Source organism: Podarcis raffonei, chromosome 3 (assembly GCF_027172205.1).
Source record: "Podarcis raffonei isolate rPodRaf1 chromosome 3, rPodRaf1.pri, whole genome shotgun sequence".
Classification (NCBI taxonomy): domain Eukaryota; kingdom Metazoa; phylum Chordata; class Lepidosauria; order Squamata; family Lacertidae; genus Podarcis; species Podarcis raffonei.
This window is the reverse complement of record NC_070604.1, coordinates 25184311-25197210: the sequence shown is the minus strand read 5'-3', so window position 1 is coordinate 25197210 and position 12900 is coordinate 25184311. Positions and strand designations below refer to the sequence as shown.

The 12900-nt window shown below is 43.7% G+C and overlaps 1 protein-coding gene across 1 annotated transcript in view; it reads right to left on the bottom strand.

Annotated features, from left to right (window-relative positions):
• AGPAT5 (1-acylglycerol-3-phosphate O-acyltransferase 5) overlaps positions 1-11655 on the bottom strand; it is a 32342-nt gene extending 20687 nt beyond the window's left edge. The window contains exons 1-4 of the mRNA XM_053380823.1: positions 11546-11655; positions 11002-11243; positions 5689-5758; positions 4396-4511 (exon numbers count right to left, since the gene is read on the bottom strand). Coding sequence (XP_053236798.1) covers positions 4396-4511; positions 5689-5758; positions 11002-11220 — 405 coding nt within the window. The 5' untranslated portion in view covers positions 11221-11243; positions 11546-11655. The remainder of the gene's footprint in view (positions 1-4395; positions 4512-5688; positions 5759-11001; positions 11244-11545) is intronic.
• Between the last annotated feature and the right edge of the window lie 1245 nt (positions 11656-12900).

The following is a 12900-nucleotide window of genomic DNA, read 5'->3' as shown; positions in this document are numbered from 1 at the left end:
CTACATGTTCACTTCACGGCACTGTGTTGTGTATGTAGGACTTTTCTGGGAATCAACATTAAACTGAGAATCAACAGAGTGTTAGAATACATTTCCAAGAAGCTGATAAATACCTTATTAGCTTTTTCATAGTTATTCTCTAATGCTTTAAGAGTGTGTTTTGTGCTTGGGAAGGAGGCATACAGAAGTGTTTACTAGCGTGTTTTCCTTAAAAGTTGTGTTCTGCTTTCTACATACTCAGATCCTACACACATATATTCCACAACAGGATGTTTATCTGAGGTAGGAAATATGCATTCCATCACAATTCTGTAATTAATTGTCACTGGAAAGTTTTAGTGGAGCGCGAGTGACATCACCAACACAGTATCAACAGGAAGAGGAGGAAGTGGTTTTTTGTTTTGTTCTTGTACCATTTGGCATGTCAGGGAGAATTTTTTTTAAAAAAAGAATACCTGCCAACTGACTCCATATACTTTGCATATCCTTATCAATAGAATTTCCCCTTAAATACCTTTAAGTGCCATAATTTGCAGATGTGATTTGCGACACTGAATGTTGGCCAAGGTGTCCACTGAATTCTCCTATTTGCAGCATGAAAAGCATCCACAACCCATGATCTAAAGCTGCCTTTCTCAGCCTGTGGGTACCCAGATGTTGTTGAACTACAACTCCCATCACCCCTAGCTAGCAAGGCCAGAGCTCAGGGATGATGGGAGTTGTAGTCCAACAACATCTGGGGACCCACAGGTTGAGAACTGCTGATCTAAAGGAAAACCCAGCTTTTTATCTCCTCATCATCCATGGGAATAAGACTGCTCGGCAGACTAGTATTTTTTGGAAGTTAACTGGGAAAACTGCAGATGAATGATCTTGAACAACAATGGGGAGTAAACAAAATACCTATCCTAAAATGACAGCAAGTAGAATTATTTACTGTGGTTGCACAAGAGAGGAGAAGAACCACCTGGTCCTAGTCACTTGTCAGGAGGAAGGGGGTTGCTTCCAAGAGGAGAGGGAGCTCCAGGAATGGGCATTTTCAGTCTGGTGATAGCCACTGGCAAGAAAACCAACAGCTGCTGGCTGTTTCCTGTGGGAAACTGAATTCTGGACTAAACAGGCCTTCGGCCTGATCCAGGAGGGCTCTTCTTGCGTTGCTAATTTGCTGCCTCTTCCCTTCCAGAAAACAACAAGAGCATTATTCTGATGAAATAATCTGTTATCACACAGCTACAGACCAAGGAGGAGGAGGACAATTTGGTCTCAGCCCGAGGATGAAAAATACATAGCCACGGGGTGTCCTGAAAACCACTTCCTGAGGTCACAACCACACCATACATTTAAAGCACATGAATTCCTCTAAAGCCGTGGTTCCCAACGTGGAGCGCAGGCCCCACAGGGGGGCAGTTTGATTTTCAAGGGGGGCAATTTGAGAATGAGTTAGACCAAGTTAATGGCTTTTTAGCTTCCTCCACGTAAACAGGAGTTCACTTTTTGAATAATAAGAATTATATGTCACGGGGGGGGGGGAATCAGGATTTCAGAGATGCTTAGGTGAGGGGCATGGACAAGAAAAGGTGGGGAACCGTATCCTCAGAGCTGTAGTTTGTTAAGGATGCTGGGAATTTTAGGTCTGTGAGGACCTAAAACTACAGTTCTCAGAATTCTTTGGGGAAAACCTATGAACTATTAAAGCAGTTCGAGGATTTGTGGGACTACTTAATTTTTGGATTTTATTGCAAGATTTTAAAAAATCTGCAAATCGCTCAATTATCTCTGGAGTGAAACAGATAAATTGGCCAGGATTGCAGCACCTGTATTGAGAAACAAGGGAAAAGAGGCAATGTAAAAACAATGCTGTCCTTCCTTGTTCCCTGGACTTGACATCTTTCCGCAGGGCCTGCAAGACAGAGCTGTTCCAACAGGCCTTTGGCCAGGACACAGGCTGACTCCCTCCTTTGGCAATCTTCACAGAACTCTACCCAATGGTTGCCATCAATTTGATTTGAAGTAATTTTTTAATGAAATGATTTTAAAATGTTGTCTTATTTTATTGTTGCTGAGCCCGGCTTCGGCTGGGGAGGTCGGGATATAAATAAAAATTTATTTATTATTTATTATTATTTATGCCAAAGGAAAGCAACTTCACTGGTTCAACTCAAGGCCTGATTTGTACACCAGCAAGTAAATTACTACAGTTCATGCCATATTGTTTACCATGAGGTACCAAAGGTCCATTTTTCTCTCAGTGCACCTGCTAGATCAAATGCTGGCGCGTACCAACTAACAACCATGTGGGAATGATTTGCAAAATCATTCTCTGCAGCGCTTGCCATACAGGAGTCAATTTTCTTATGCCCATAAGAAGTTTTTTGTTTTGTTTTTAAACTTATTGCTATGGAGAAAAATAGCCAATCTTATTTGTCAAGCTTTTCAATCCACACGGTGACACACTCAATGAGCAGTCACATATTGTTTATGAATATGCAGGGTGAGATTTTACCACAGAAGCAACAGCCATGAAGAGCAATTGAAAGCTTCCTCCAGGGGGAACCTATTTTCCATGCACCAAACTTGTAGGTCTGAGTCAAACATTGTGGTTCTTAAGAGAAGGCAACCAAAAAAAGGATTCCATGGGGGAACTGTAACATGTGTACGGTTACTTACCACCAGGGTGACCATATGAATAATCCCAGTTTACTGACCACATAGATCAGGCTGGATCTCTCCAGGGATCTACTCCCAACTTTTTGAGTGGCCTTCACACAGAAGCAGTAACATTTGAAGTGATTCTTATGGTGGCCATTTCATACATTGGATTTGACAAAACACAACTCACCCTGATAATTAATATTTTCTATGGCAGCACACCCATGGAAGATCAGTCACTACCCGGTCTGAACTAGAGTTGCCATATTTCAAAGGGTTTTTCCGATTGACTTGCCTAAGATCCAGGACAAAGCGCCGCCTTTCGGAAATCCCGCCTCCCCCCAGACGTCAATTCCGCATTTGAAATCCCGGTAATGTCTAGATGTATGGCAGTCCTAGTCTGAACGAATGCCAAAGGGGAACCTACAAGAAACTAATGTATGAAAATTATACCCCTCATCCCTGCCTGGCAGCAGAAAGCTACTCCAGATTTACTCAAAATATAGAAGGGGTTCATTCATTTGAAGTGATTGTATAGAGTGGCGTTCGAAAAATGGAGGTATGTGCTATGCAGCTTGTGTTTTGGCATCTGCGAACCAACATCTTGTGACTTTCGGGACACAAGATGTGAATTATGGGACCATATGCAGAGAAGTGGAAAACTGTCATTATAGCTCTTATCTCTCTCTGCTAAAAATATATGTCACGAGTTTAGATATGGAACCACACTCACCTAGTGAGAAACACTACCCCTTGTCTGCCAAAGATCTTCTGAATTTCAACTATTGTGTCTAATGGAACACAGCTCACTAGATCACCCTGATAGCCTACTAGGATAAAATCCATATGAAGCTCAACTAGAGGAGCAAAAAAGCAAAAAGGAAAGAGAATAAGAAAATATAAGAACATATCTAAATCAAGTCATTGACATAAAAGGGCTACTTGGTTTTTTTTTAATCAGAAACTTCACGGTGACAAAGACATAAAAGCCACAATTCAGTGAATTTTAGCATATGCAGACATCTATCAAATTATTCTTGCTTTCTTTGGAAACACAACCCAATTTTGCTAACATGTTATGAATATGTGCAACAGCAAGGATATTATCCCATAAACACAGTCCATGCACTGAGTCAAACCCAGGACTAAAATGTGATTAAAGCCAGACTGAAATACGTAACTAATTTAACTAAAGGATAAATGTTTCAAATGCAATCCTATATATGGTTACTAAGAAGTCAACACCACTGAATTCAGTGGGACTCAATTCAGTACGCTCGAAATTGTATTAGGGTTCATCCTGCACCCACTTACCTGAGAACTCCATGTCACTTACTTCTAATAAATAAATAAATGCCAGAATTGCACTGTTAATTGTGTAGGACATGGACACGTGGTTTTTGCATCTTAGCGGGCATTGTCCCAAGTTCAGTGAGTTACTTTTAGTTTGCTAAACACCTGACTGGAGAGCCAAAAATACCCTCCTAACCCTACCAGATAAAATCTGCTAACTAGAAAGAGTTGAAGTTTCACTATTCTGTTTCAAATATGAAACAAAAACACATTATCAAGACAGAATCATTGCATGGACCTGACTTCAAGCATGCCTTACAGTACTTGGGACTAAGTTTTACTGAAATAAATGGGATTTACTTCCAAGTAAATATGCTCAGGATTGAGGCATGTCAAAATTTAGCAGAAAGTACTAGTTATTTCATGTCTTGTGGAGAAAGGATTAGGATTTACCTGAGAAAAATACCACCCGTATAAAGGAAGCCACTTTAACCCGTCTTTCAAAACATATCGAACATGTCCCAGAGCATTTTGCCTGACGGCCAACATATCTGCTATAATCCAGTCAACTGCAAAACAAACAAACAAAACTCAAACATTTATGTCCCTAGGCTAATGTCAAAATCCTTCCCAACATTATTTAATGCTTGTCTAGTGCTTATGAACATGAAAGATGAACTGCGGTCAGTGGCAATGCAAGGTAAGTTCTTTCCACAATCATATTCCCTTATTACTCTTTAGTATTTTAGCACACATTTCTTCATTTTTTAAACAAAGCTTGTACTGTTTGCACAATACCACTACATAACTGTTAATCTCCTGCCAACACAGAATAGATGCATATCTTGAAGGATCTGGTGAGAAACACTGACTCAACAGACAACAAACCAGAAACACACCTTCATGTTTAGTAGTGTTTTTTTTTAAAACCAGAATCAGAAGAACTAGAATGGGACTTCTTGAAATCACCCCCCCCCCAGGGTTCCAGTATTTACCACATTTTTCTGTGTATAACGGGCCCCCATGTATAAGACGACCCCTATTTTTGGGGACTCCAAATTTACAAAAGAGTTGAGAGTTGCTGAGCTTTGGGGGGGGGGGAGATTGCTGAGAATCGCTCAAACATTAATTTATAATTTTAAAAATTGTCTTATACACGGAAAAGTGGCGTAATATAATTTGCCAATCAGCCAAGTTCAAAACAGATATTAGACACTTGGCAAAAAATGAGCAGCACACAATTAAAACTGAACACTGTATGCAGATTTCCAGTGGAAATCACTTTTGCTCATGAAAAGCAGAACCCCCCCATTTTTCACCAATCCTACTGCATCCCTCTTGAGCGTTACAATACCTTCTTCCATTGGTTCCTCCCAAGCTTAGGGGTGGCATTTCAGTGGGCTGCCATGAGCAGGACTGGAATAAACCAATGGGTGTCTTGCTTTGTGCAAGAGCCGCCATTGGATACAACTGTTTGTGTTGGTTCAAAAGCACTTCCAAATTCGAGGCACCTTGTTAGGAAGCATGTGGGGGCTGTTTTGCAAAGAAACAGCTTAAAAGACCCATTATTCTGCTCATCTATCAGGATCATACCATGTATTTTTGTTTATTTAATCTTAACATGCAATCCCAAGTATCTATATCTAGAGAATTTCATTCTCAGTGGTTATATGAACACTTTTTGTTTTTGCTTTTAATAATTATTTAATTAAAAAACTCTTACAGGTAAGGAAATTGCATACAAACCTGTACACTGATGATTTGATATATATACCACATTCTCCTTATTTTTTGGCAGATCGCCATACAGAATTATCTAGGAAAGAAAAAAGGTACTTGATTTAACAGCCTGAAGAACACCAACAAAACCTAGGATCAAGCTTTATCTTATTTAAACTCTTGAGAGAGAAGATTTAACAATTCCCACATTATGACAGGACTACCTTCTCCCTTTTTTTCACCTTGATGCCCCAACTTAATCTACCCATGACTTTATGTGGCACTTTACTGAAGTCAGAATGACCATGTATAACTTAAGCGTTCACCTGTGTCTATGAAACTGAAGGGATGTACAACTAAATTGGCTTATAAAAGTGTACTCTTACATGCAATCATTCTTTTACAATGAGAGGAGAAAAAGTTTGTCTTGCAAAATCATGACATGTTCATGTTAGTGCGGTTCAGGTAAAGTCTTAATACTGATTTGATTCATAGTATTTCTAGGCTGCTATTTATTCCAATGAATTTCAAAGCAGTTTACAAACAAAAAAAAAATACAATTACAGCAAAAGTCATACGCAATACCCATTGAAGCAGCAGTAAAAAGATGGCAGCAGACATTGTCTTAAGTGTTTCTATGTAACAATCAGTACCTGATCAGTTCAAGAACCAACATGTGAAAATAATGGAATTATTTCACGTGAGGGAATGTATTATGCTTTAAACAGAGACCCAGCTTCCATCTTTGAAATCCCTTTTAAAAGATGAAAACCCCTTAAGCACACTCTCTCGATCTTCCTGTGGAATTAGTAGCAAACATGTATGCATATTTATAAAGCAAACACGATCCAAATATGTAAAATATATTTTTCTTAACACAACCTGATTGAGGTAAGGTACACAAGTGAGAGAGGGTTAGGTTTTTATTTTACTATCATCATAAAGATAGAAATGGCAGGGGAGGAAACAGGAAAACATTACCTCATGAATGAAGAGAAAGCAATGAAAAGTTTAACAGGATGCAGAAGTCTTTGACCTCTGGATGACTAGTTTAGTCAAGCATACTCAATGAAAGGACCATCTAACATCAGTTTGGTACCCTTAGTTTGAAACATCTGCTTGCTGGCAGCAGTGCTGAAATGAACAGTTGATCTTGAAAAGATTTGCCTAAATACAATTGGCTGACTACAAGCTTCCTTGGAACTCGCTTCCAAACTGGCATGTCCAAAGATCAGGATACTACCATCCCATTTAGCATTCATCTCAAAAGATTTTTGTTTGCTTGTTTGTTTAAACATATTATTATTTTATTTTTATGTATTCATTAAATTTATATACTGCCCTTTATCCGAAGATCACAGGGCGATTTACAAAAACACAAAAATATATAAAATAATAATTAAAAAAACAGAAACAATATCCCTGGGTCCCAGCCCAATTTAAGAGGCCTTAGATTTAATTAGATGTTTAATTAGCCAAAGGCCTGAGGGAAGAGGAATGTTTTTCCCTGGCGTCTAAAGATATATAAAGATATATAAGCCAGGCAAGCTTCCACAAGCAGGGAGACACTGCAGAAAAGGCCCATTCTCATGTTGTTACGCTTTGGGCCTCTCGTGGAGACACACAAATAAAGGGCCTCAGGTGATGATTGCAAGGTCCTTGTGGGTTTATATGGGGAGAGGCGATCCTTGAGGTTCGGCCCTCAGATGTTTCAGCAGCCAAAAAAAGTTATCACTTCCAGATCTCCAACGAAACTACATGCACTTGCCCTAAAGATACCCTGTCAAATCTCTCATTTTTAAAAGCAGCTATTAGTTTGGGGAGCCATTCTAGTTTATGATCGGGAAACTACACTGTAATACATAGCCACTGGTAGTTCTCATCAGTGGAAAGGATTTGCTGCTTCTGTTAGCACGCGTAGTTTGGTGAAGACATTTTAAGACATCAAGCAGGCACTTGGTGTAGCGACAGGCATAATGTAAAGCCAATGGACTTTTAAGAGTAATATAGCTTATATTATTTAATAAAACTGTCTTTGGAATGAATGTACTGACAGGTTGCAGGTATGGAATTGTATGATCAAATGTACCACCAGTAAGAAAACAACAACTCCCAATCCTGGCCCCAAACCATCATGTGAAACAGATAAGCTTGACTGAAATTAATCTCTTTGTCATTGTTAGTATGTTTTGCTTTCAAGTGGGGAACAGACCATTGAATCGTGCAATTCCCCACTTACAATCCGAAGTGGTACGGCCTAGGAACAGCTTTACCACATGATGAACTGATGGTTTAGAATGAAACTAGAAGTCATCCTCTAGATATCAGGCTTAGGTAGCACAACTCGGGGAAGAAAACATGCAACACAAGTTGTTGAAAAATTCTGCAAATTGAACTCTTATTAGCATCTTTAAGAGTTTCAACAGTTTAAATACTAAATGAAATTGGAGGAAGAGACAGAAAAGTTTCAGTTGGGTGCACCAAAGCCATGTAGAAGTAACTCCTCCTTCTGATGTTGAATGTATGGACTTGGATGGAATGGTAACTGGAAGTTCACGGCAAGTTAAACCTATGCCTTGTTTCACATTAGAAAGCAACAGGTAACAACATGGAGTGCTACAACAAGGGACAAGTCAAACCACAATGCCTTATTAGAGAAGTGGGACTGCTGCTTTATGGATCTATTTAAGTCTACTGTTCACAGGGATGTGGGTGGCGCTGTGGTCTAAAGCACAGAGCCTAGGACTTGCCGATCAGAAGGCTGGCGGCTCGAATCCCCGTGATGGGGTGAGCTCCTGTTGCTCGGTCCCTGCTCCTGCCCACCTAGAAGTTCGAAAGCAAGGTAAATGGCATTTCTGTGCACTGCTCTGGTTTGCCAGAAGCGGCTTAGTCATGCTGGCCACATGACCCGGAAGTTGTCTGTGGACAAACGCCGGCTCCCTTGGCCTACAGAGCGAGATGAGCGCCGCAACCCCAGAGTCATCCGCAACTGGACCTAACGGTCAGGGGTACCTTCACCTTTACCTTTTACTGTTCACAGAGAGCTCATACGTCTATGCCTTTCCTTAGATGGGTGGCAAAGACAGCTAGGAAGGACCATACTTGCATAATTTGCTCAAATACCAAGCCATTCAAAGGATTACAGGGACCCTGCAGTCCTCCAGACACTGTGGAACTCCAGTCCTCTCCGATCAGCATGGTCAGTGGTCAAGGATGATGGAAGCATGTAGTTCAGCAACATCTGAGAAGCTACAGGTTCCCCACTCAGGGGCTACCTTTCAGTCCAGAAGGATAGCCCTTTCTAGTGCCGTATTCACGTCACAGCCACTATTGAAGATCTGCCATTCAACAAATATGCACGAACCACCATTTCAAGCACGTTGTCTGAACCAGTGTAGCTGCAGTTGAGTGCGGCCAACCAGAGATGCACAAAACACCACCTTTTAAAAAGGCGTGGTACCTTGATGAGCAACATGCAATATCATACCTTTTCCTTTTATATTCCTCTATGTCAAATTCCAGAAGGGCAACCATATTATTCTGTTAAGACTTAACACCAGGCATGGTACCTTAAAGGCTGCCAGGTTTACAATGGCCAGCTTTCATTGGCCAAGTTCACAAAGCCTTATGACACAAATAAACCCTTTAAGTCTTTAAGGTGTACAGAATCCTCATTGTGTTATTCCCCTTTCACTCTCTAGTTGGGAGGAGGCCTGCACTTGTTTCCCGAGTGCCAGTTAAGACAGTACGGTGGATGGTAAGGCAACTTACAAGGTCCCAGACAAGTCAAGATAGTCTCCTGCAGATGATAAACAACCGCCAAAGTTGGGAGGAGTAATCTTGGAAGGCTCGGACTCTGCTGGGGTGGAAGAGTCTGCTCCTCCCCTTTAACCCTAGAGAGGTGGAGGTCTTGCTGGAAAAAGGCAAAGGTTGCCAATACAGATACTGTTTGTTCACCTGCTCACCTACCAACGTGGGTAAACAGTGGCCTTTGCAAAAGAGCACCAGCAATCCTCATTCAACTGCCCTCTCTCTGTGCTGAGAATAGAGCCCAGCCCAGGCATGGAGGTGGAAAGGAAGAGCTGACTGTTGCTCCTTGCTACCTCTGCTCATTTCCCACCTGCTCGCTTGCCAGCCTCTCTAGGTTGTGCAACCTGGAACTGGGTTCAACAGGCAGAGATTCCTGCCTGCTCTACCACCCACAGAGAGTGGAGAGCAAGTCGAGGCAGGGCTGTTCCTGACAGCTACCTCTCTTCCTCGATCACTCACCCTCCGAGTGATGTACTAGCCAGAAAGGAATGGCAGAAGTGCACCATCACAATGGACAGCAGCAAAGGCTGGGTGCATCGGACTGAACGTGCCACTCAAAGGGGCATGGCAGATAAGCTATGATGAGGAGGCAGACACTGGTAGGAGCAGCCACCGCCTCTGGTAGATCACCTCTTTCTGGGAGCCACAGTTACAAGGAAGACTAGACCAACTGTGCCACCTTTGTTATTTATATGCCGCCCATCTGACTGGGTTAGCCCAGCCACTCCAGGCAGCTCCCAACAAAAAAACACCAAACATTAAAAGCTTCCCTATACACCTTCAGATGCCCTCTGAAAGTCAGATACAGTGGTACCTTGGGTTAAGAAATTTGTTCTGGAGGTCCGTTCTTAACCTGAAACTATTCTTAACCTGAAGCACCACTTTAGCTAATGGGGCCTCCTGCTGCCACCGCGCGAGCGGAGCACGATTTCTGTTCCCATCCTGAAGCAAAGTTCTTAACCCGAGGTACTATTTCTGGGTTAGCGGAGTCTGTAATCTGAAGCGTATGTAACCCGACGTACCAGTGTAGTTGTTTATTTCCTTGACATCTGGTGGGAAGGCGTTCCACAGGATGGATGCGACTACCAAGAAGGGTCCCTTTCCCTCCACCCTCCCAGAATGAAACTCTGCTGGCTCCCCAGCGCAAATTCGGCTTGCTGTGCACAACCTAGGTGTTATCAGCATCGAGGAAGTAGGCAGAGCCCCAGCGCTGCCTGGGAAGGATCGCTCCCACCAGCGAGGCCACCCAGAGCCTGGGAAGGTGAGGAAACCGAGCTGGCAACCCCCTCTCTGTGGGAAGAGAGAGAGAGAGAGCGCGCGCTGCGAGGAAGGCGCAGCCCCTGCCTCCGCTTGCTCACCTGCGCGCAGCCTCGCCCACCTGTAGCCAAGTTGCCCGAGTCCCTCTCCGCCTTGGCATCCAGAGACGCGAGGTGGTGGAGGGAAAGGTGAGAGGGGGTGGGTTCCTATCTCCCCCAGCCCCCCCTAAGGAGGCGTGGCGCCTCCGCCAGCGCCAGCAGCAGCCGCCCTGACCTGCACGCCGGTGTAGTTCTCGAAGAAGAAGAGCACCATGCTCTGGTAGAGGGTGTACAGCCGGTCATCCACCTCGTGGTAGACGCGCGCGGGGAGCAGCGTAGAGAGCAGGCGCCAGGCGCCCCAGGCCAGCACGTAGGTGGGCGCGGTGCCCATCATCAGGGCGGTGGGCAGCACGTAGCGCATGGAGTAGGTGTGCAGAACCAGCGACAGCAGCATCTTTTCGGCCAGAGTTGGGCTGACTTTAAAAAAGGGAGGGAGAAAGAAAGAAAGAAGAAATGAAGATCTGGCTCCTGGGCTTCGCGACGCCGCTAGCACATGAAGGAGGAGGAGGAAGAGGTGGAGATGGAGGAGGCGCCTCTTCTCACGCCTCGCAGCTGCAGGCGCCGCCGCCGAGGAGGAAGAGGAGGACTCCGCAGCTCGGCCGCATGGCCCGCGGGTGGCCCAGGCAGGAAGCAGCGTGGGAGGGCGCAGCGGAGAAGCAAGGAGCAGCCAGCACCGGCAGCTCCTCCTCCGGCTCGGGAAGCGCACGTGAAGCCCTCACCTGCCCGCCACCCCCGTGCCTCTTGGCCGCGCACCGAGGAGGAGGAGGAGAAGGGCGCCGGCGACAAGGCAGCTCCGCCTCCGCTTCGCCGGAGACTTCCGGGGGTTGGCCAATGCTTGCTCCGCCCGCCTGCCCGGAGGAGGCGAGCCTCTCCCCGCCTCGCTTCTCGCCTCTCGTGCCCGGGAGGGAAAAGGCGCGCGTAAAGGCGCCCTTAGGGCTTAGCTCATTATCTTTTTTAATTGCTCCTCCTGTCAATGTTTTGCAGATTCCAAACGCCGCATTAATTCGTTAGTCTTTTTTTGCTGTTAAGCGCGCCGGAATTACTTAAAAGCTAAACAAGCTATAGCTTAGGGCCCCACTCTCTTGGGGGCCCCAAACTTTTTAAAAGAAAAAAACAAAACTGGATGTACCAATTTCCAAAATATAAGATAGAAAACAAATAAAGTAAAACCTACATACAGCAACAGTGTTTTGTGTTGTGTAGGCTCCTAGGATGTAAGCCATGGGCTCCACCTGCTCCCTAAAATATCACTGGTTTGCTCATTTTTATATATAGGGTGGCACTGTTCGAAAGCACGCCAAATTGCAAGTAGATAAATAGGTACCGCTCCGGCGGGAAGGTAAACAGTGTTTCCGTGTGCTGCTCTGGTTCGCCAGAAGCAGCTTAGTCATGCTGGTCACATGACCCGGAAGCTGTACGCCGGCTCCCTCGGCCAATAAAGTGAGATGAGTATATTTTAAAGTATTTTTCTGTTTTCTGCTGTTTTCATATAAATCCTCACACTATTTAGCTGATTATTATCAATGAAAAGTTTGTGAATGTTTATTCAAAACCAGCCAAGGAGTCCAGTTCGCTTTGTTGCGTCTTCAAATACTTTGTAAAGGGTTCCCATTCATCTTTAAAGTCACAGTTATCCTAGTCCCGTAGCTTGTATGTCAGTTTTGCCAGTTCTGCATAGTCCATCAATTTTTCTTGCCGTGATTCTTTAGTTGGGGTTTCTTCAGCCTTCCATCCTTGTGCTATTAAAACTCTTGTGGCCGTTGTTGCATACATGAAGATGTTTTTCAGCTTTTTTGGCAGATCATCTCCGATATCTTAATGGTTTCCCCACTGATTTAAGAGTCTACTGTCTGATAGCTCATAACCAAGTGTCTGCTCTGCCCGTTAATAAAAACATAGAAACAGTGGTTGGATAAATACAACAGTGGTTGGATAAATACACCAAACTAGGGGGAGTTATCAGATTTTAAGAGGAAAAGGAACCCTCACATATTTTAGACAGACTTTAGGCATAGTTTTACACCATTTGTAAGCAGTTTATTGATTTTTGTTTTATGTTGTAAGTTGATTTTTT